Here is a 23923-nt window from a genome sequence, read left to right as displayed (position 1 = left end):
GATCCATTCATCTTATAGTCGGGGGCTGTAGAAGAACACTCTAACCCTTCCAAACTGTTTCTTCCTATGTAAAGTAAGAACAGTGACATCAGTGAAAGCCATAATGTCCACTTGGTGTTACTGTGAGAGTACTTAGTAGCTGTTCAGTGATTGTTCTTCCTCATTTAAAAGTCTCCTCCCTTTCTGAACATTCCTTTAAAAAAGGCAGGATAGAGACACTGTCCTTTGTGTCCCCGTGAATGACTGACCCAGTGGTTCTTACGTGAAGACTGCTGGAGTCATGAGTCATCTAAAGGGCTTCCTTTTTAACAAACTTTTCACTGTCAAGTCGCTTCAGCCACCCCCACAGGCCAGAGGCTGGAAACAGCCATAAGGTGTATTTGTCAGCCTGCATGTGTGTGTAGACAATAGCTATTCCTCTTTTCTATATTTAATTTTATTCTGTGTATGTGTGCGTATGCACAAAGGTCAGAGGACAGCCTACAGGAATTGGATCCCTCCTTCCACCATGGATTCCAGGAATCGAACTGCTCATCAGGCTTGGGATTGCATCTACCTGCAGAGCCATGTCACTGGCCCTCCTTTGCTTTTCCCAGACATCTGCTCTCAGTGAGTCAGGCTCAGACATCTGGTTTGTGCTTTCCTTGTAACTGGAAAAACAACTGTTTGCAGTTGGCCACACGTAGTTGGCTGCAGACACATGTGAAGTCCATATGAAGGAAGAGCTCAGTACACTTGTCTCTCGGTACAGCTGAACATGCTGCCTGTGGAGTCCTGGGGCCCTGCCGACAGCACCGTAGTCCCCATCTGGCTCCTCTCATCTCTTAGTGCTTTCATGTTCCCCAGAGACAGAGACGCTCCCTCTGTCTTGTCAGTGTCTTTGTGTTTCTCCACAACTGTTGGCCTTTGGAATGAATGTTCAGGTTCCTCAGGGCATCTCTTCTAAGTATGTAGGAGGAGAAATGTCTTTTGCCCTTCATATTTGTAAACTCTCTCATTCTACCAGTGGAGTCAAAAATGAAGTGGGCTGATTTCTCAGCAGCTATTCACCAAATCTTATCCTTGCAGGTTATAGCTCCAGCTTTCTCCTTCAAGCTTTGTTCCAGAGACTACGGCATGGGGCTTTACTTGAGTTCGTTCACTTACTGAATATCTTAGAGAAGACATTATTGCAAAGTCGTTTGAACAGATCATGAAAAGATAGATTCTTTTATTTTCCTTTACAGTGCTATGGGAAGCTTAACCCAGGCCTTGACTATACTAAGCAAATGTTCTACCACAGAGCCACACTCCAGCCACTTTCTTAACTTAAGAATTTCTGGCTGGATGGCAGTGGTGGCGCACGCCTTTAATCCCAGCACTCGGGAGGCAGAGGCAGGCGGATCTCCGTGAGTTTGAGGCCAGCCTGGTCTACAGAGTGAGTTCCAGGAAAGGCACAAAGCTACACAGAGAAACCCTGTGAAAACCAAAAGGGGGGGGAGTAATTTCTGTGATAAGAGGGATGAGCAAAAGGGTATTACCTGCATGTGCACATACTTAATTTAAACATGATTCTGGTTAGGTATCTTAAGACTGTCATGGAATATTTGTACACTGTGAAGATGTGTCTGCCAAGGCACCTTCTGATTGGTTTAATAAACAGCTGAATGGTCAATGGGCAGGAAAGGATAGGCGGGGTTTCCAGGGAGAGGAAGAGGAGGAGGAAGCTAGGCATGCAGATTTCGCCAGAGACTGAAGAAGTCAGACATATGGTACAGAACAGACATAACCAAGACACGTGGCAGAATGTAGATTAATAGACAGGTTAATTTAAGTTATATGAACTAGTTGGGAAAAAGTCTAGACTAAGGCCAAACTTTAATAATAATAAGTGTCCGGGTCATTATTTGTGGGCTGGCAGTCCAAAGATAGTCCCTCAAGAAGGCTTGCTACGTAAGACATAGGATTCCAAGGTCCATAGACAGGTAATTACTAAGAAGAGTATGAATAGACTTAAGGAGCTTAGTAAGATTTTCATGGAACTGACACTTGAAAGCATCATGAAGGCTAGATAGATGGGAGTTTAATTGCCTTTTTCTTAGCTCTTTCTTACTGTGGTGAGAAACCTATAAAAGAAACATCCAGCCAGGCCGTGGGGGCACAGACCTTCAATCCCAGCACTTGGGAGGCAGAGGCAGGTGGATCTCTGAGTTTGAGAGCAGCCTCGCCTACAGAGCGAGTTCTGGGGTAGCCAGGGCTACACAGAAAAACTTTGTCTCAGAACAAGAAAAAAGAAAAGAAAGAAAATCCAAAAGTAGCATCAGGAACATAGAGACAAAGAAACATCTAGATAAATCCATATTCTGGGTATTAGAGCCTACAAGTGGAGTTGTTGTTTGGTTTGGTTTGGTTTTTTCCCTTATATTCTACAGTCTAATATATTTGTTTTTCAGTTTGTTCATCAAATATTTATTGAAAACCTGCAGCTAGGCAGTGTTGTAGAGACTGGGGTACAGCAGAGCCAGAGGCCTGCCATCAGAGAGTTCACTCTTAGTGAAGAAACTTTTCTTCAGATACGGTAGGCATGAATAACACCAGTGTCCAGCTGTGCAGTGGAAAACAGTCAAGCAGAGTAAGGGTTGTAAGAACGGCATTGGTGGGGCTTGGGAAGCCAAGAGATGCAGCTTTTGATTCAGTAGAGGCTTCATTGAGAAGGTCACAAGTTGAGTGAAAACCTCAGAAGGTAAGAGAGAGAGCGCCGTGTATCAGTCCGGGGAAGGACATTTCAGGGAGCCTTCAGAAAGAAAGGTCTTGGAACAGGAGTGGGCCGTGTGTATTTGACACACGTGGAAGCTGATGGGTTGAGCAGAGCGAGGATATTGAAGGGGCTATACAATGGGAGATGAGGTCCAAGGTAAATGAACAAAGGAGGATGGACAGATATTCAGCTGTGTGAATTTATTGAAGAACTGAGGAACCATTCCAACCTGACGTGACCTGTTTTTAGAGGATTGCCCTGGCTGCTGAGTCGAGTGTAGGTGGTAGGGTGCTGTCAAGGAGAGGACAACGGGGAGAACTACTCTGTGTTTCAGGAGACACGGGAAGAGCTAGTGGTGGCTTGAACCAAGGTCCAACAGGTAGACGAGAGATACATGGAGGAAGCAAAAGCATTATAATTTCTTGATTAGCAAAAAAAGCTAAGAAAGAATGACCGTGGCCAGGCGTGGGGGTATATGCCTGCAATCCCTGCTAGGTGGCTGAGGCAAAATGAGTTCATGGCCAGCCCAGACTACATAGCAAAGCCTGTGCTGGGAGGGGAGGGGAGGAGGGAGAGGGGGAGGGGGGAAAGAAGGGGAAATAAGGAAAAGAAAAGGAGGAAGGGAGATCAGTAGTCTTGGGAGAACAACATGAAGGGTAGTAAGCTGTGTCAATAAGATCAGTTGGGTTGCAGACTGGATTAACCATTGGATTCTTTAATAAATATCACATGCTCTCATCTGCTAAAGTTTCCTAAGCCCAAGAAGGTAATTTCAGTGTTGTTGTTGTTATATCCCTTGTGTCATTTGAATGACTAGTTACCTGATACTTCAACTTCTAAAATGTTGTATTGTTTGTTAGTATTTGCTCATAGCTGTACTTTGAAAATCTGTTAAGGTTCTTCTGTGACTGCTTAAAACATTTCCTATACAACAATCTTTTTTGCGTGAGTCTAGAATGATGTTCCACTCCTAACAGTTGTTCTTTTGACAGTCATCCTGGCTCTGTCTTACTAGAGTGGGCATGGCAGCATCCAAGTCTGCAAAATCTGAGTTCTTTTTCTCTTCATGAAGGCCTGGGCGCTTGCTCGGAAATGCACATTTTCTTTTTTATTTTTTTCTGCCTTAATTTTTTGGTTTGTTTTCATTGTTGTTTTGGAGCAAAGTCTCGCTATGAAGCCCATGGCCTCAAGCTCAGAATCTTCCTGCCTCAGCCTCCTGGGAGCTGAGATAACAGGTGTGCACCATCACACTCAGCCTGTTGTCTTCCTCGCCTCTGTGTCCTCCCCATCATCTGCTCTCTGGCCCTCAGGACTGCTTTAATACTTCGCCTTCCTCATCTTAGTGTTGATTTAGCGGTTTGCCTTCCTCTTCTCACAGCAGTGTCTGGCCAATGATTCCAACAACAAGAAAATCAATAATGGTATTTCATTAAGGTTGCATTTTGGATTGATTTTGGTACAAAATATAAGTTTTCTATCTGTGTGGTACTGAAGACCACGTCCCTGCATGATTAATTAGGTACTTCTAGATAAAAAGCATGAACAAATCTTGACCATACTGCTTTTAGCTTTTAAATTGAAAGTGTAGTTGTTCTTGGTGGACTCGGGAAGTCGATGATGTTGGCGAGAACCAAGTAGCTGGAGTTGACAAGTGAGAGGAATGTCTGACTCTTGAGAAGCCTAAGGAGGTAAACCCCTGACTGACCAGATGTCATGAGAAGAGATAAGTAGAGAAGAGGACAGAAATTAGGACTTTAAGGTGTAGTCCTTTGTTTTCTCTGTTGGGAACATTTGGCTCAATTTGGAGGAGAAAACAAAAGCCAATGTGGCTTCTTCCTTCCTTCCTTCCTTCCTTCCTTCCTTCCTTCCTTCCTTCCTTCCTTCCTTCCTTCCTTCCTTCCTTCCTCCCCTCCTCCCTTCCCTCCTCCTCCCTTCCTCCCTTCCTTCCTTCCTGTCTGCCTTCCTTCCTTCCTTCCTCCCTCCTTCCCTCCTTTCCTCCTTCCCTCCTCCCTCCCTTCCTCCCTCCCTCCCTCCCTCCCCTCCCTCCCTCTCTCTCTTCCTTCCTTCTTTTTTTCCTTCCTGTCTTTCTAGAGATAGAACTAGGCAATTGAACTGTGCACTTGTAGAGGTCAGGACAACCTCAGGTGTCAGTCTTCACCGTCCTTGAGACAAGGTCTTTTTAAATTTTTTTTTTCTGTTTTGTATATCAGGCAATATATGGGTCCTGGAGATCTGAGCTCAGCTCTTCATACTTGTGAGCAAGCACTTTACACACTAAGCCCTCTTCCCAGCCTCAACTTTGACCTTAAAAAAAGAAAAAAAAAAAAAAAAAGGAGCCGGGCGGTGGTGGCGCACGCCTTTAATCCCAGCACTCGGGAGGCAGAGGCAGGCAGATCTTTGTGAATTCGAGGCCAACCTGGTCTCCAAAGCGAGTTCCAGGAAAGGCGCAAAGCTACACAGAGAAACCTTGTCTCGAAAAACCAAAAAAAAGAAAAAAAAAAAAAAAGGATTATTTTATGTGCATGGGTGTTTTGCCTGTGTGTGGTACCCACAGAGCCTTGAATCCTCTGGAACTAAGGGGTTGTGAGCCACCACGTGGGTGCTGGGAGCTGACTGAGCTTTCTCTATAATCTCCATTGACTTTTGAATAAAACCTGCAAACAAGTGCCATCATGTTTGACAAAGCCAACCAGAGCAGATGGCCCCAAGAAATGACTGTTTTACAGAAGTGACAGCTCAGGAAGACCTGTCCTTTTTTTCTGAGTATGTTTATTTGTTAAACTGTTAACTTGCAGTTTATTTGTTGATATTCATTATTAGCTACTAGATCATAACTCAACAAATATTTGCATACACTGTACTGTTACATCTATATTTGATCAGTCATTTGAAACCCAAGAACCAGAGTGCAGAGCAGGATGTCTTTATCTGTCCCCACTGCAGCTCTTTTCCCCTCCCTGGGGATGTAGGCATAGCAAATAGGTGTACAAACCAAACAGCTATGGGTAGTAAATGATACAAATGTGTTTTAAAACAATTATTTGGTGTCCATATAATTTTAGCATTTAGTATAAAAATGAATGAAAATTTGCATCCTAATGAAGTGGACGTGCTTGTTCATATACTTACTGCATGCTGGAGATCGGCTCAGCACCTCGAGCTTGCTGGGCAGTGCTCCACCGCTGAGCTACATCCCCAGCTCGCCTCTTTATTTTTATGTAAGGAATTAATTCCATCTTGGCTGAGTGTTTGAATCTGCGAACATAGAGCATCTTGAACATTGTCCAGAGCTGATAGACACTTTGATTCTGTAACCATCAATGCTGAGCATGTACCTCACATAAATAGGTAGTACAAAGTGACAGGCTATATTTCGGGATCTTTGAAAAATTGTGGGGCATTCTGACCTAAACCCCAGCAAAACTCATTTTAACAATTTTTTATGAAAGTCAAGTTAGCAACTCAAACAGCAAGTTTTGGAATTGAACATTTTAGCACACAATGCAGTCCAAAGATGTGTTGATGCTAATTTGGTGCTTCTGTGCTGAGGAAAGTACTGTACGTGCATTGAGAGCCCATCCACTGCTGTGCTTCTGGGAACGTGGTCTTGGTTGCCCTAACAAATGGCAGAAATGCTTCCTGTACCTGTTTTACCATCAGAACCTTGGCTCTGTTAACCTGGATCCTTTTTCAGATTTCCTGGATTCCAGTTTGGACAGGAAGAAAAAAAAAAAAAAAAACCCACAGTAGGATTAAACAGAAGATTGACACTAGCTTCAATACCATTTCTTTACTAGTGACCACCCCATTTGGGGTGTAGGTTGACCTTGACAGGTCAACCTTTCCTACAACAGAAACAGACACGCAGCTGCACATGCTAGTCAGTCTTCACGGTCAGCCTAGGAGTTCCTGGGAAGAGGGCTGCAGGAAGGATTGTCTAGATGAGGTTGGCCTGTGGGCGTGCTTCTGGAAGATTGTTTTATTCTGGATTTTTTTGAGACAGGGTCTCACTTTGTAGCTTTGGTGTCTGTGGAACTCACTATGTAAATCAAGCTGGCCTTGAACTCAGAGGTCCACCTGCCTCTGCCTCCTGAGTTAAGGGTGTGTTCCACCACAACCAGCTGGAAGATTGTTTGGATAGCCTTCATTGATGTGAAGTGGGCAGCACCATTTGGACTCTGGCCTGTATCTGTGTAGAAAGCTAGCTGAATACCAGCATGCCTGCGTTCCTTCTCTCTGCTCCTGACTATGGATGTGATGTGGCCACCTGTCTCAGGTCCTGCTCCAATACTGGCCCTAGTAATGGACTATAATGTGGAACTGTAAGCCAAAATAACCCTTTCTTCCCTAAGTTGCTTTTTGTTGGGATGTTTCATCACAGCAACAGAAGTAAAAGTAAAAGCGTGCTCCTGAGGGATCCTGTGAGCCCTGTGCCTAGAGAGCTGCTGTGTGCCCTTAGGTTCCCATGGATCCCTTTCCTCTCCCTAGGCCCAAGCCATCTTTCCCTCCTCCCTCCCACCCTCAGGTACTTGACATTGTGACACAATGTGTCAGGCCACACTCTTGTCCTGGGACACATGCAGCCATGGGCCACAGGTCAGACACACCTATACCCCACCATGTCAGCCTGCATATCCAGGAGGCCAAATGCAGAAAGGTTCCCGGAAAGAGGCTACTTGGGGGAGGCACATTGTCTTAGTCAGTGTTCCTTCTCTGAGATCCTGGGGAATGTCTGGAATGAGTGTTGATTGAAGTATTGCTAGGAGTGGGATGGGGTACATAGGACAGAAACAGTACTTAACAGTCCTTTGCCTCTTGGTAGAGGCACAAAGTATCCATGGCTCAGGTAACACTGGTTTGTGTCTGGATGCCTCACTCTGCCTTATTAGCTTTGTGTGTACTCAGTTGTGGGTGACCACTCAGAAGCAACTTTGTTCAGAATGCAGAGCAAGTGTTTCGTGGGGATGTAATGCCATTGCCATTCTGTATCGAACCTCTGAGTGTGTCCCAAGTTCATTAATGACAATATCTTTACTGTGTTAACACATTCCAGGCCCTTGGTACTTTTTTCTTTCTCTAAAGGATACTTACAAGGTGTTCCTGAAAATCCAGCTTTCAAGCGTGGCGTGGTAGCACACACTTTTAATCCAGCACTTGGGAGGCAGAGGCAGGTGGATCTCTGTGAGTTCGAGGCCAGCCTGGTTTACAGAGCGAGATCCAGGACAGCCAGGGCTACCCTGGCTCGAAACCCTGTCTTGAAAAACAAACAAACAAAAATTATAAAGCTTTCTATAAGTGGACTTATTGTTGAATGGAACTGTACATGTTGTTTTCAAGGCCCACTCTGTAATTCAAATTTTTTAATTATTTTTAATTACATTTATTTATTTACTTTGGGCAAGGACAACTCCTTCCATGGTTGTGAGGCCCTAGGATTGAACTCAGGTTGAGTCGGACAACAAGTGCTTTTCTCCACTGAGCTGTCTCACTGGTTCTACCTCCAACTCTTAATACTTGCTTATTATGAACGTGATCCAGGTCTCCTTTGTCTTCAGCTCTCCCTGCTGTTCGAGGACAAAAAAGGATTCTTTGCATTGTTACCCTGTTTTCCCTCCCTCTGATGTCGTCTTAGTATAAACTGAGAGTTGAACAGATCAAAGACGCACGCCTTGTGTATTTAAATCGTCACAGGTTCCTGGTTTGCATGCTCCTGGCTTAGCTGTTTAACTCGTCCCAAGCATTCAGTCTCATTTTGTTCTATTGCATTTCCTAAGATGACATTTGGATTAGAACTTGGAGACCAAAAACTTGAAGTTTTAAGTGGCTTCGGGTCATTGACAATGGAATTGCTGTGGGTGGTCGTGGGCATTGCTTGCAGGCTAAAGAAAGACAGGCTCTTGGGAAGAGTGCATATGCGGGGAGGTGTTCCATCCCTCTTTCCATGGCAACCTTATCTGAGGTTATGCATTCTGCTCTCACAGAGTTAGGAAGAAATCTCAGCTGCGGTTCTGAGTTGTTTATGCGTCATTACTGGAGCCTGTTTTATCATTTGACTCGGTTTCCTTTTGTCTTCCCAGGTGGCATTGGCAGGGTGGTCAATGGAGCCTTCATGGTGCTGAAAGGGCATCGGTCTATTGTTAACCAGGTCCGGTTTAACCCCCACACGTACATGATCTGCTCTTCTGGTGTAGAAAAGATTATCAAGGTGAGACACTTTCTTTCCCCTTCCATCATTTTTAGGGAAAATGTTTGTAGTTGTTTTTTTTGTTTTTTTTTTTTAAGAGGACTGAACCCAGGGCCTTAAGCGCTCTACCACTGAGCTAAATCCCCAACCCTGTAGTTCATAACTGGAAGAAACTGGAACAATGTGTATAGGGATTTATATCTATAAAGCATTTGTTAAAGTTCTCAGTGAGTGCCAAAAATGGTGGGCCACGCCTGTAAGCCTGACACTTAGAGCTGAGGTTAGGAGAACCACAAACCCAAAGCCAGCCCTGCTGCAGAGCAGGACTCTGTCTTTAAGGGGATGGTGTGTCAGTGATTTGACATATTAGAAAATATTAGAAGTTTATATTGTAAAAGTAGGTAAGGGTCGGGTGGTAATGGTACATGCCTTTAATCCCAGCTCTTGGGAGGCAGAGGCAGGGGGATCTCTGTGAGTTCAAGGCCAGCCTGATCTACAGAGTTAGTTCCCAGACAGCGAGGGCTACACAAAGAAACCCTGTCTCAAAACCCACCCCGACCCCAAAAAGAGTAGGTGGGCGTGGTGGTATATGTTTACATGTTTTTAATCCCAGCTCTCAGGATGCAGAGTTGAGCAAATCTCCGAGTTTAAGCTATCATCATCCTACAGGGTGAATTCAGGCCAGGCAGGGCTACAGCTGTTTGTTTGTTTGTTTGTTTGTTTGTGGTTTGTTTCTGTTTGTTTTGTTTTGACACAGGGTTTCTCTGTGTAGCAGCCCTGGCTGTCCTGGAACTCACTCTGTAGACCAGGCTGGCCTTGAACTTACAGAGATCTGCATCACTATTCCCCTGCTCCTTTGTTTTTTAAGTGATTTTTTAATGACTTCCTTTCAGAACCATTGTAACATGTTTATGAGCAGAACTCACCAGCCAAGATCAGAAACTGCTAGAATACAACACGTAAAGTCGTGTGCAGAATACACTCCATGCGTCAAAGCCTGGTGACTAGCTTTAAAAGTGGGTCTGGCCAGGCGGTGGTAGTGCAGCCTTTACTCCAGCACTCGGGAGACAGAGCCAGGCGGAGGTTATGCTTCCCACAGTAGTTGAAATTCCTCAATGTTTTTAGTGACAAATGAAACCTGAGAAAATTTGTCATGATTTAGTATTATTGTTTGAGGATTTCATACATGCACATGATGTCTTTTGATCAAATCCACTCCCTATTCCCCCAACCACTATCCCCTCCCAACTTTGTGCGCTTTGTGTTTTCAGCCCACTTAATCCATTTCGCACTGTCGCGATGTGTGGGGTTAGGACCTTTATTGGGTGTGTGCCGCCTCCTGTGTCTGGTACCTCTGAAGAAAACTGAACTTCCTCAGCAATCACCAGTTGCTAATAGCTCCTCAGCTGTTAGAGTTTTGTGTGGCTTGAACTTGCCTCTGAGAGTTCCTCTGTGCAGCTGTCCTACTGTATCCGTCCAGAATGCGGTTTTGCTGCTGCTCCACCACCTCTGGCTCTTAGAGTTTGTCCACCCTCTCTTCTGCAGCGATCCCTAAGCTAAGGAGGGAGAGAATATCGATGCATCATTTGGGATGGAGTACTCTGCAGTCCCTTATATTTGCAGATGATGAAATTTAAATCACAAATTGCTGTTGGGGTCATGTGGTAATGTGTAGAAAGCCAGGCTGAAGCCTTACCTCTCCATGTCCACCATGCTTTGGGAAGGGAGTGAGTGGGCAGCTGACTGGACCATCTCAGCTGTCCTTCACTTGGACAGTCACTGCACTAGCCCCGCCCCTCACGTTACTCCACTCTCCCTTGGCCTGTGATGAATAGGTTGGCACTGTAACATGCCCTTTCTAGGCCTGTTGACGTCATTCTCTACAGAGAGCTCTCCGCCTGGGCATCTCCTTTAGAAGAGAAATTCCTGTTTGGCGTGTGCTCGGATGCTTCTGTGCTGAGTTTCCCCAGATATTGTTTAGTCAACTGAAGTCTTAACTCTAAAGGTCATAGGTTGGAAACTGGCCAAGTTCTCAAGAAAGAGGAGAAAATGTTTTCTCTGTGAGGTTATCCAGATTGAGCTGCGGAACTCAATGCTCCCAGGTTCCCATAGGAACGAAGAGACACAGTTGGCCATTTAAAACCTTAAGTGTGCACAGTGAGAGAAAAAGACAAGGGCTTCTCGGGGGCTCTCAGCTTCGGTTTCTCACAGATGTCTTCCCATTTGCCGTCTGGCTGGGAATACCACAGAATGAAGAGCATTACAGGTTGGGTTTGGTGATGCACACGGGAGGCTGAGGCAGGAAGATAGTGTATTTGCAGATCAACTTGAGCTACCCAGTGAGGCTTTGTCTCAAAAAAAAAAAAAAGGAAAGGAAAGGAAAAGTCAACGCAGGAAGGAGAGGCAGGGAGAAAGGATACAGTTGAAAGTAAGTGCTGCTGGCCTTCTCTCTGTTGGAATTAGTACCCTTGCCTGAGTTTACAGCATCCTAAAAGGCCCCTAATTCTCTTTAAGTGAGGGCGTGCCACACCTTTGCCTGGGGTTTGCTGGGCCTGGCAATTGCTGTTCAATGGAATGTCACCTTGTGATTGCTGCTTCTACAGCGTCAGGTCATGGGCTCCAGAGCATCGTCTCCCCTGAATTCTGATTTTCTCTGTCTACTCTCCTTTCTCCCTGTCCGCATCCTTTACGGCCGTCTCTTCACCTTGGCAGAGAGCCAGCCTCTTCACACTCAGAACAGGTCCTCTGTTCTGGATGGACACTCCTGGATGCCACACTCAGCAAAAGAAGGGGTTTGTTTTATAGCTAAAAGGAAGGGGAAATTCATTTTTCCCTCAAAGCTCTATATTATTATTTTTTTGAACATAAAAACAGATTATAATTCAAAAGTCCAGGGTTATTTGAAACTGGAAAATACTTTCTCTATAGAAAATAGTAAAAATGGGGCCTGAAGAGATGGCTCAGTGGTTAAGAGCACTGACTGTTCTTCCAGAGGACCCGAGTTCAATTCCCAGTACCCACATGGCAGCTCACAACTGTCTGTAATTCCAGTTCCCGAGACCCCAATATCCATGGCAAAACACCAAGGTACATAAAATAAAAATAAGTTTTTTAGAAAGTCTCACACACACACACACACACAAAGAAAATAGTAAAAATGATAACATTTCCCAATAAGCCCTTTTAAGCCAAATAATAGCTGAATTATAAATATTGATTAGATTCTGGGATACAGAAGAAACCTGTCTTCATCTATTCAGAGAGCTATGTTTTTTTCTCTTTTTTTTCTTTTTTTTTCTCTTTTTTTCTTCTGAGAGCTATGTTTTACTTAAGTTGTGTAAGTGAGATTTTTTTCTTTCATCTTCCCCTTCACAATTTGATTTACAGCAGACATTTTTCTATAGGCTAATCCATAGTCTAAAAAGATTTTAGCCTCTCCTCCTCAAAGTACAGCTAGCATATTCTTTCAGCTTGATACGGTACAAATTTTTATCCTAATAGAGAAATGTTTCACTAAAGCTTGCCCAGTGCTTGGGCAAAACAAAAACTTATTATAAGCCACAGTCATTCTAGGGTCCCCCCTGCTAGGTAGCCTCCCTGGATCTGTGGGTTGCAGTCTGATTGTTCTTTGCAAAGCTCTATATTATGATACATCTGTTGTGTGCTGTTCATGGTAGGCCCTATGGGAAGCATAAAGATAAAGAAAGGTCACACAAGTCTTCCTAGGAATTGATGGCCCAGGAGGGGAGAGAAATAAAGATAAAGGGTTCCTGAGACATGAGGACAAAACACCGCAGAGGGATTTTTTTCATTTGGGATCATCTCAATAGAGGTGACTGCGCCATCTTTCCAGCTCTTAAAGTTTGAAGGCTGAAAACATGTATCCAGTGCCAGGGACCCATCTGGTAGAAGGAAAGAACCAACTCCAGCACTGCGATTGTCTTCTGCCCTCATACATGCACTGCGCTTCACACCTACACACAAACATACAATAAATAAAAGTGTGTAGGGGGACAAGTCTGGTTTTGTTGGATTAAAAAGTATTCCTTTACCACCTGCTCTGTGCCAGGCATTGTGCTTATGAGGAAATGCTCAGAAATGGGAAAATGCATGACTGTTGAGAAAATGATCTTGAGTGGCCAAAGGCAGAGGATAAGGAGAGGACTAGGGTACCAGTCTGGAGGACCCCAGAAGGTCCTGACAGCCACATTGCAGAGTCTGCAAGCCCCACCTAACAGTTGAGGACTTTACCTATGTGCAGGTAATTGTGGGTTTAGTAGATGGTCCAATTCAAAGGACTTACACAGAGAAGAGGACTTAGAGCTGCTACTTCAGCATGTTCTGGTCACCCAGCTCAAACATTTGCTATCCATAAGAATTGAGTCTTGCCGGGCGGTGGTGGCGCACGCCTTTAATCCCAGCACTCGGGAGGCAGAGCCAGGCGGATCTCTGTGAGTTCGAGGCCAGCCTGGGCTACCAAGTGAGTTCCAGGAAAGGCGCAAAGCTACACAGAGAAACCCTGTCTTGAAAAACCAAAAAAAAAAAAAAAAAAAAAAAAAAAAGAATTGAGTCTTATCCTTTTCTGCAGCTGCTTGAGAAAACTGTGCCTGTCGAGAAAGCTGCTCAGACCTCAAGGAGGCACAGCTAACCACATTTAATAAGTAATGGGGTCCCCTCTTCAGAGGTAATTGCAATATAGATTTAAGCACAGTTGCTAAGGTACAGAGTGGGCACTTGAAAATGACTGCATATCCAAGATGCGGGGTTCCCAAAAAAGTCTAGCAAGTTGTTTTTTTTTTTTTTTTTTTTTCATTGATTTGCTTTAAAAAAATTAATTTGTGTGCGTGAGTGTTTTGTCCACATGTATGTATGTATACCATATGTTTGCAGATGCCTGTGGGGTCCAGACTGCATCAGATGCCCCTGGAACTGGAGTTCCAGGTGGTTCTGAGCTGCTGTGTGGGTGTTGGGAACTGAACTTTGGTTTTAACCACTGAGCCATCTCTCCAGCATTGCTTCACTTTTGAATTGTTGACTTTGAGGTAAAGAAATGGACCATTTCATAAATGGTTGAAATGGTTCTGGACCAGGATAGTAGGGGGTCAGTAATTCTGTTGTCCAGCTAAAGCATTTTGGTCTTAAAGTTTTCTGGCTGTGGGATTCGGCCACCGAATTAAAGAGAAAGCAGCATGCCAGTTAGTGCTTGGCTATAACTTATGTTATCTTATTACTCTTGAATCTGTGGTTGAGAAATAGAGACTTTCCAGGATGAAGGCATTTGCTTAGGATGTGGGAAACGGAGGCACTGGACTCCTGCTGCTCTGTACTGCTCTCAAACACACACTGACTTCTAGGAGGGCGTTTTGTTTCGCTCTGAATCTTAGGACTACATTAGGGCCCATCTAATTCCCTGTTTAGAATAAGGAGCCAAGCCTCATGCAGGGTCACCAGTTAGCTAGGAGCCAGTCTGAGAGTCCACTCTCCACATCTCCTGCCTTCTGATCCAATCTCATCTCATTGTCCCAAGCTTTGAAATAAACAGTTCAGCTTAACTTGACACATTCCAGAGCCCAAATAAAACTAACCTTTAATGCTGTGATTTTCATTCCTGAAGAGAAAATGTGAGGGCTGGGAGATTAGAACTTTAAAAATGGCTTGTCAGAGGGCTGGAGAGACAGCTTAGTGGTTAAGAGCACTGGCTGTTCTTGCAGAGGACCTGGGTTCAGTTTCAGGGGATCCAACTACCTCTTTTCACCTCCAAGGCAGGTAAAACACCCATATATAGAAAATAAAATTTTAATTTTAAAAAGTCACTTATGAAGTAGTTAGGCCGTTTATGTTAGCAGAGTCTGGATTTCTATGAAGAATACGTAGATTTGTTTTCATATTAGGGGAGATAGCAAATAACATTTTATTATTTTTTAAACTGGGAAAATGAAGCACTTGGGCCAGAATTAAGAATGAGACCCCAAAAAGCATCGTAAGGTGGTTGGTTACCTTTTGAGCCCTTCAGTTCCCTTCCTAGGACACCAAATTCTTATTTCCTGAGAAATCTGTGTGTAGAAGTGGTCATCTGTAGTCTTGTGCTGCCTAGGTGTTTTCCAAGCATTGGCTGTCACGAAGAATTTGAATGTCCCTCAGACAAGATCTTTGTTTTCTGCTGCTTGCTTTATACTTACTATATGTTAGTGTTTACTAACCCTGCCTCACCTCTCCTGACCCCTTGAGTCACATCTCTGGGGCTTCAGAGTCAACCCTGTTCTGGAGGTATCTCTTGGGCACACTAAAGTTGAAGGATCACTGCTTTCAAGTTCCTGGGTGAGAATTTGAAGCTGGAGAGGGGAGGACCTTGAAGAGCTGTGGACAGGAAACAAAACGGAAAGAACACACCTGGATTGGGGGGGGGGGTCCAGGAGGAGGAGCAACTGGCCCTAGGTGTCCTCAGTCTCCTGTGAACTGGAATCTTCCAAAGAGATCAGCTCTCAGGAAGCGCCAAGGAATTTGTGGGAGGGGTAGGCCTGGAGACAGTTCCTAAGAGGTGAATTTGTTCTTCGCTTTAGTGAAGTGAAGGGGGACAACGACGACGACACTATTCTCTTGAGTTTGATGTCATTTAAAGATAAGATACCAGCCTGTCAGACAAGAAAATGTCTGGAATTCCACAAGATGCCATGGCTATGGGCTGGTGTAATGGAGTTGCTCTGTACTGCTCTGTAGACCAGTTGCAGTCAGGGACAGCTTAATTACCTTGAACTTGATTTTGCATAACTTAACACAGCTGTACAGCTCAGCTTTTTTTTTTTTAAACTTTTAAACAGTTTTATTGAGGTAGAATGACATAAAAATGAGAATATCTTTAAAACAAATAACTTGGCAAATTTTGATACATAGATACATTTGTGAGACATCATCTTAGCCAATATAGTAGACATTGTTGTCACTCACCAAAGTAACCTTGTGTCCTTCTTTAGTCCTTCCTTACCCCACTCCATCTTCTGCTGACCCCCACACTCCACTATTGAATTTTGAGGGACTTCTGGATAGAAGTCTTTTTTTTTTTTTTAATGCCAAATGCTGTTTATTGAAGGAGGGAAGAGGTCTTAAATACAGGCTTACAGCACAATGGGAGAACCCCAGAAGGCAGAAGTTCGCTACTGATGTTTTACAATCTTGCATCTAAGCTGTTAACGCCCATTATGCAGGATACACAGACATGAAACTTCCCTTAAGCATTCAGGAGGGTAGAACCCAGCAGGGAATTAGCATAGGGAGGATATCAAGGTCAAGGTCAGCAAGCCAGGCAACGGTTACCCAAAACGGGAGGGGGGGGGGCAGGGCCCTACAGGTCCCCACTTTACTAAAAAATGAGCTTCTGATTTAGGTTGCGTGGGACCTTACCTGTCATGGAGATGCCTGTCCAGGCCACACAGGTGCTCTGTCTTAGGTTGGTGAGCACACACACACACACACACACACACACACACACACACCCGCCCAGGCATTACCAGTCTCTAAATACTCATTATCATACAGTCTCAATCATGTGTGAGCTGCAGAGTTAACTGCTGCCAAAGATCTCAAAGTGGCACTGGGCTTGCAATCTGTGTGTTCGACAGAGAAAAGACCGACAGAAGTCCTATCCTACCCATAGCCAGTAGGCTAAAGGCAACTGACAGCTCAGCTTTTGAGTCAAAAATACCTAAATTAAAAACTCTAGTTTTACTGGGTGGTGGTGGCGCACGCCTTTAATCCCAGCACTTGGGAGGCAGAGGCTGGTGGATCTTTGAGTTTGAGGCCAGCCTCGTCTACAGAGTAATTTCCAGGATATCCAAGACTACACAGAGAAACACTGTCTTGAAAAAAACCACCACCAGAAAACAGCCTCTACTTTGCTACTTTCTAGCTGTGGGTGTAGGTCCTTGACCAGGGAGGAATGACCAGGTAAAGGATGGGGCTGCCTGCAGTCCCCTTCCAGGGAGAGTATGTCTTGCCTCTTCCTGAAGCTAAGAGAATTACCTGTAAAACAAGCAAGTGACACCCTGGTTAAGAGAACCCAGTTTCCTGGGTAACTGACGCCTGCATGTCCAGGAGGGAAGTGCAATGTGGGCAGTTGTCTATTCTTATAAGCTCCAATGAGTAATTTTCATTGGCTAAAATAGAATATAGCTGTTTGGGAGAAGTGGAACGATAGGCTGAAGTCTTTTTAGGGTGTTTGTTTTGTTTTGTTTAGACAAGGTCTTACAGTGTAGCCCTAGAAGGCCTGAAACTTAACTGTGTAGACCAGGCTGGCCTTGAACGCACAGAGATCTACCTGCCTCTGCCTCCCAAGTGCACCACCGTGCCTGGCAAAGCATACTTTCAAATACACTACCTAATATTCGTGTCATCTTCCACCCTTCCTTTTGGATTAAGGCTATAATTTCTGGTGAGGAAAGAGACAATATGTGGGTATCCTCCACCTAAAGACATCCTTAGGTCTCTGACTACAATTTAATTCTATGCTCTAAACGGCTTTCAACCACCCCTAAAAGCCTCACTTTGGATGCACATTTTATAAGAGTCATATAACTTGTTCTTTTGTGTAGGGGTTGGTGACTGTTTTGTTTTGTGTTTAGACAAGTTCTGGCTATGTAGCTCAGGTGATTCCCCCTTGTGATCTCCCTGTCTCAGCCCCCCAAGCCCTAGTATTACAGGAGTGTGCCATTGTACCCGGGAAGAAAATATTTTTAAAGGTGTTTGGTGACTTTAATATGACAACGTCTGGGAGAAGCTCTGCTTTGGTGGTCTTTATCATGGCCCACTATAGAACACTTCCCATTCAATCCTGGTTGCTTTTGTTTTTCATCTTCTGTGTAGATCTGGAGCCCATACAAGCAGCCAGGATGTACAGGAGACCTCGACGGTCGGATTGAAGATGATTCCCGCTGCCTCTACACCCATGAAGAGTACATCAGCCTTGTATTGAACAGTGGGAGTGGCCTGTCCCATGACTACGCTAACCAGTCTGTCCAGGAAGACCCCCGGATGATGGCCTTCTTTGACTCTTTGGTGCGCCGTGAGATCGAGGGCTGGAGCTCCGACTCGGACAGTGACCTCAGCGAGAGCACCATCCTACAGCTGCACGCGGGCGTCAGTGAGCGCTCCGGCTACACTGACTCGGAATCCTCAGCCTCCCTGCCCCGCTCCCCGCCTCCCACGGTAGACGAGTCTGCAGACAGCGCCTTCCATCTGGGGCCCCTGCGTGTCACTGCCACAAATGCAGTGGTGTCAACCCCGGCCACGCCCACATGTGAGGATGCAGCCTCTCGCCAGCAGCGCCTGTCTGCTCTGCGGCGCTACCAGGACAAGCGCCTCCTGGCCCTGTCCAATGAGTCTGATTCTGAAGAGAATGCCTGTGAGGCTGAGCTGGACACAGATCTCTTCCCCCGGCCAAGGTCGCCCAGCCCTGAGGATGGATCCAGCAGTTCTAGCAGTTCCAGCAGCTCGGAGGAAGAAGAGGAACTGAACCAACGCCGAGCCACCACCCGGCAGCGAAACGCCATGCGGAGGCGACAAAAGACGGCCCGGGAAGAGCGGCCCAATGCTCCAGTCAAGCCCACCAACACCTACATTGGAGAGGACAATTACGACTACCCTCAGATCAAAGTGGATGACCTCTCCTCCTCCCCAAACTCCTCCCCTGAGCGGAGTGCTTCCAATCTGGATCTGGATCTCCAACCAAGCCGGGCACCAGCAACTGCCAACATGGAATCAGTAGAGCGAAAGATTTATAAAGCTTACAAATGGCTCCGCTACTCCTATATCTCATACTCAAATAACAAAGATGGAGAGACCTCCTTAGTGGCAGAGGAGACAGATGAAGGGAGAGCAGGAACCAGCCCCAAAGACAACCCAACCCCTTCTTCTAGTAAGGAAGCCTGCCCAGCCCAGAGAGACCAGGACCTGCCCCCTGAAGGCTGCAGCAAAGATGCCGGTAAAGAAGGGACTCCCACCAGAAACCCCAGCAGTGGCGCCAGCCGTGAGCACGGCAGCCATCCTTGGGCAGAGGTGCCAGAGGGCACCTCTCAGGACACTAACAATAGCGGCCCTCTCGAACACTCTTTTGAAACCAAGAAGCTCAATGGCAAGGCCCTGAGCAGCCGGGCTGAGGAGCCGCCCTCTCCTGTCCCCAAGGCCTCTGGTTCCACTCCCCACAGTGCGTCTGGCAACTGTTCCAGGACCCAGTCTGATGACAGTGAGGACAGGAACCTTGACACCCTCTGTGCCAACCACAACAATGGACACCTGCACCCCCGGCCCCCTCACCCCCACAACAATGGCCAGAACTCTGGGGAGCTGGAGACAGTAGTCTGCTCTTCCCCGGGACACCCAGACACTGACCATGATGACCCACCCCTGACAGGGATGCTTCTGCACAAAGATTGTTGTGGGTCTGAAATGGCCTGTGAGACCCCCAGTGCTGGAGTGAGAGAAGACCCCTCTGACCCCTCGGCCATGGGCAGCAGCAAGGTTGTTCATGGCCACAGTGGCCTCAAAAGGCACCGAATTGAATTGGAAGACACAGATTCAGAGAATTCCTCCTCAGAGAAGAAACTAAAAACATGATAAATACAAAGGGAAAACAAAAAGCTACAGGAAGTAGCCTTACAAAGTAATTTTTTCTTGTTTAGTGAACACAGAGGAAAGGAAAAAGTATTAAAGGCGCATAAAACCAGGGCCTGAACCGTGTCTGCTGCTGCCCCCTCTGTTCACCACTCTCCAGTGGGTCAGAATGTCCGGCTGGCCCCGCCTTGTGCTCTGCTGACGGGGGAGACTCCTAAGGGCTCTCTCCTGGTGAGATGGGAGCCTAGCGTTCCTGTGCAGGCTCGGGGACGGTGACCCTGTCTTGGGACATTTGGCTTGTTGTTGTGTGTATGTACCCACTGGCACATGTGGGCTTGTTGTCTTCTGAGGCCTTTCTTACCTGTCCATCAGCAAAGCCCTGTGGGTCTGTAGAGTTTACCATCTCACCTGTTCATTGTCCACATGACATAGGTGTTCTGGTCCTAACCAAGAGTGTCCCTAGATCAGACTGGCTGCCGTGACTTGTCGATTTACGCTAGCAGAAAGGAGAGGCCTGCCTTCAGCCTGGCCCTGCTGAAGAGGAAAACATGGCTCCTTTCTAAATGGTCCATGTTTTCTGCAGCTGACACATCATTGAGCATTTACTGTGACTCTAAGTGGAACATTGTTCCCGCTAAGAAGAGGTTGACACTTGAGCTCAGATCCCCATAGTGTCACTGTTTGCAGAAGGGGCAGAGATACATTCGGTGTGAGGTCCATTCAGTAGCTAGTGAACAACACACTTTATCCACTTGTGTGCTGGCTCCTAAGAGGCGCTCAAGGCCAGCAGGTGCTTCCTTGGCTCCAGCTGATGGAGTTCAGGCATACTGGAAGAAGAAAGGACCCCTTGGGAGAGCTTTTTACCCAAACTAGTAAAATGGCTGGTAGAGGGATGCTAACAAGTTGTAGTGGAGAGCAGAAGGTGGTACTTACTGTATCCAGTGCCAGTCCGTCAGTGAGAATGTGGTACTGTATCCATTGCCTGTCAGAATTGGCAGGCCTAGCATCTTCCTTGGGCTTGGAGCTGTCAGAGGCGGTGGGGTTCCACCTGAACTTTACAGAGTAGTGGGCATATGGAGAGACAAGTCTCTGGTTTGTCTCCTGGCTCCCTGAAGACACTGTTGTGTTGAAGTAGGTAACAATGGAGAGAAGAAAATGTCAAGTTTCCAGTTTATATTGGTGATGGTGGTCCCTGAGTTGTCAATGAAGGGTTGTGCAAGATAGGACCTAAGGATGCCCAGAAATCCTGTTGGTGTAGCAGGAGGAAGAAAGAACAGTGGAACTTTAGATGCAAAGGTGCTGGACAGCTGGAGCCTGGCTGGAGCTGGCAGAGGGAGGACTTAGCACCAGGCGACTGTGGCCTCACTGACACATCCTTTCAGAGGAGGACCTGTCCCGCTGGGATGGAGCCAAGAGAAGACCACTTGTGGAAGCTGAGGAGTGGATGCTGTTCAGTGCTGGGAGCCAGGTGCTTATAAAAGGAAGGCAGTTGGTAAGCCAGGAGGATAGAGCATCTTGCTGAGCTTTGAGGAAGGAAGATGTGCTTAGTTTAGTATCTGGTGATGTGGCTGAGGTGTGAAAGCACGGTTTGGGAAGGAGAGGAAGGCGCCTGAGTGGGGATGCATACAGTCAGCAGCTGGACTCATCCTGGGGAGCGGGACAGCAATTCTGTAACCAACGTTAGAATTTCTTTAGATTTGTAATTAAAATGGTTCTATGATTTATCTTTTGGCTATTCACAGATAATTGTAAATTCTGGTTTTATAAGCCCAAGTCATTTTACATTTGCTTTTCCAAAATTATTAAATTGGAATTTTTAATCCTTTATATACAAAAAAGTTATAACCACTCAGTGTGTGTCTCTCTTCCCCTTAGCCAGCACATCTGATTCTTCTGTTCCATTTTACCTTAATCTAATCAGATAGACTCACACCCCACATTCTCCCTGGAGGGAAAAGAAAGCAAAATTAGCTATTGATAATTAGTTTCCAAGAGCCCAGGGTGGTCTTTCATGTAAAAGCTGTCTATCTCATTTGGGTACTCAAAACATTCAAAATTCAGAGTTCACTTATTTCATAACTGTAGACGCTGAAAAAGATCATCCTTTGAGGGATGTGGTCCATCCTGGGGAGAGACTTCCAGCACCATAGGTTGGGTTCTCAAGGTTGGGCCCTGAAATAGCCACCAGAACAAGAGAAAGAGGGATACTTCTTTTAGCCACTCCACATTCATTTCCAGAGGTCTTGTGTTGTGTGATCCTGATACTGGAAGCCTGATGGGAACCACTTCGAAGATCCCTTTGCCTGGACCATTGTAGAATCCAGGCCTCCCATGTTGAAGACATATTTAATCCCCAGATTCTTCCATGATGGGTGTTTTTCCTAGCAAGAGAGGGCACTGATGAGGCTAAGAACTCCTGGAAGTGCCTCTTAAGGATTTTTTTCTGCATCCTGTATATAATGTTTTAAGCAGCAGGTCCAGGTACGTGAAACTGTTTCTCTTCCCTTTATTTCCCACTTGGTTTTGTAAATGATTCTCAACAGATAAATGAGTTCATTGAGTTGTTGGCTTGAGGCAAAAGAAGTTTGTGCTGATATACTAGGAGTCTCGTGTTGTCTGTCAAGGTGCCTTCCTCTGCTGAAGCCTTACCTCCTCAAAGCCCTGCCTCCTCTCACCCAGCAACGCTGACTCTTCTCTGTGTATATGCAAATAAACCTATTAATCACTTCTCCCCGGCTTCCTCCTCTCTTCCTAGGAAGGCTTGGTTGCTTAGACACCCTCCTTCTTTATTTATTTGCTGTTTTCATCGCTGCCCGGTTGGAAAATTGATTTAGATCCACACTGAAGACAGAAGACAAATCCCATGTCTAACAGGTCACTTCTAGGTATTGGGACAGAGGTCACATCTGATAATAAAGGGAAGGGAGGTGCTGTGTCCACTTGGTCTCCTTCCCCAGGCTCACAGGGACTCAGGACAGTGAGCTCCTGGAACTGACATTTTTATTAGTTGGAATTTCACACTGTAGTGAAGTAGCACAGCCACCCCCTCCCCCAGCGGATGTTTTCTGATGCTTCCAGAGATGATGCTTTTCATGATGTCTTAGGTAGGTACATGGCAAACTTTTTTCTTTAAAAAGAGGAGAGTGAAAAACAGTGAAACTTGTGCCATTCTCTAAAGCTGTTGAACATAGGCTATGTTTAATTGAAACATTCCTACCAACCAAGATGCTTGTCAGGAAACCCCTGCAAAGGAAGCCTGTTCTTCCCTTACAACCTGAGTCCAACTGTATAGTGTACACTAGGGGGATCACCAAGGTGCAGTCACACTCCTGAGTCCTGGGCTTGTCCCCAATGGCAGGATAATGGCTTTTTTTTTTTTTTTTGGTTTAATGGGAGGTGGCGGAGGGCCAGGAGGAGGTAGGGTTAGTTTGGGTGTTTAGTTTTATTTATTGTGTTTTGCTTCCAAAAAAGATAAAAACCACAATCTCATAGTAAAGCCCAAGCTATTCTCAAACTGTAACAGTCCTCCTGCCTCGGCCTCCTGAGCACTAAGTTTCCAAATGTAGACTACCATTCCCTGCTTGTACTGTATTTAGGACAGTTTCACTAGTTGGTCTATACTCCTGCCTCCAGTGCTGGGATTGCAGATGGACACACACACACACACCATCACACCATCACACCCAGCTCTAGGGTAATGGTCTTCAACAAGCTGTGTGGCCCTCTGGTGGGGTGTTCTAGTCAGAATGTTCATTTGTCCTTGAGCAAGAATGAAATACTACAATGAAACAACATGAGTTTGATTAAACAAACTTTCATTGTCTTCAGAGATCCAGTGCTTCTGACAGTATGATGAGAATCTGACTCATTTGGACTCTAGTTGTATTTTGTTGCTGCTAATAGGCAAGATGCTTCTTGGGATTGAAACTTAGAGGCAAAGATGACTGGGAAATCGGCCTATGTAATATGCAAACAGGAGGAATCAGTTCCATTCCCCATGTGTAGAAGTGCTCTGGGGAGCTTATCCTACTGTGAGGTTATCTAGCATTTCAAATGGCCTAAGTTGGGAAATGACTCTCTTCTGAGCTCATGAGCTATTCCAGCAGAACTTTATCTGCCTGTCACTACCCCACCAAGCCTGGGGAAGGACACACACTAAGACACCCAAGTGACCACAAGAGTACTTGGACAGGAGGAGAAAAGTTGTGTTGTCTAGGGAAGTTGAAAGGGAAGACATCTGGGGGTTTAGAAGACTTGGAAGACTGCAATGGAAGAGATGGAATGCTAAGTAGGGTCAACAGCTTCCTGGATCCACATAACTGGCATTCAACATGTTCATTAGGGGAAGAGGCTCAATGGTATAGTACCACTGAAAAACAACAAACACCAACCCAAACCCT

General features: G+C 45.7%; 1 protein-coding gene across 3 annotated transcripts in view; it reads left to right on the top strand.

The window, feature by feature from the left end:
* Nucleotides 1–22252, top strand: part of Dcaf5 (DDB1 and CUL4 associated factor 5) — a 101589-nt gene extending 79337 nt beyond the window's left edge. For all 3 annotated transcript variants that reach the window (XM_028876132.2, XM_028876134.1, XM_028876133.2), the window contains exons 8-9: nt 8815–8942; nt 17778–22252. In XM_028876132.2, coding sequence (XP_028731965.1) covers nt 8815–8942; nt 17778–19526 — 1877 coding nt within the window. In that variant the 3' untranslated portion in view covers nt 19527–22252. The remainder of the gene's footprint in view (nt 1–8814; nt 8943–17777) is intronic.
* Nucleotides 22253–23923: the final 1671 nt, after the last annotated feature.

Source organism: Peromyscus leucopus, chromosome 14 (genome assembly GCF_004664715.2).
Source record: "Peromyscus leucopus breed LL Stock chromosome 14, UCI_PerLeu_2.1, whole genome shotgun sequence".
NCBI lineage: Eukaryota > Metazoa > Chordata > Mammalia > Rodentia > Cricetidae > Peromyscus > Peromyscus leucopus.
Note: the sequence above shows the minus strand (reverse complement) of the source record. Positions and strands in the feature narration are given on the sequence as shown.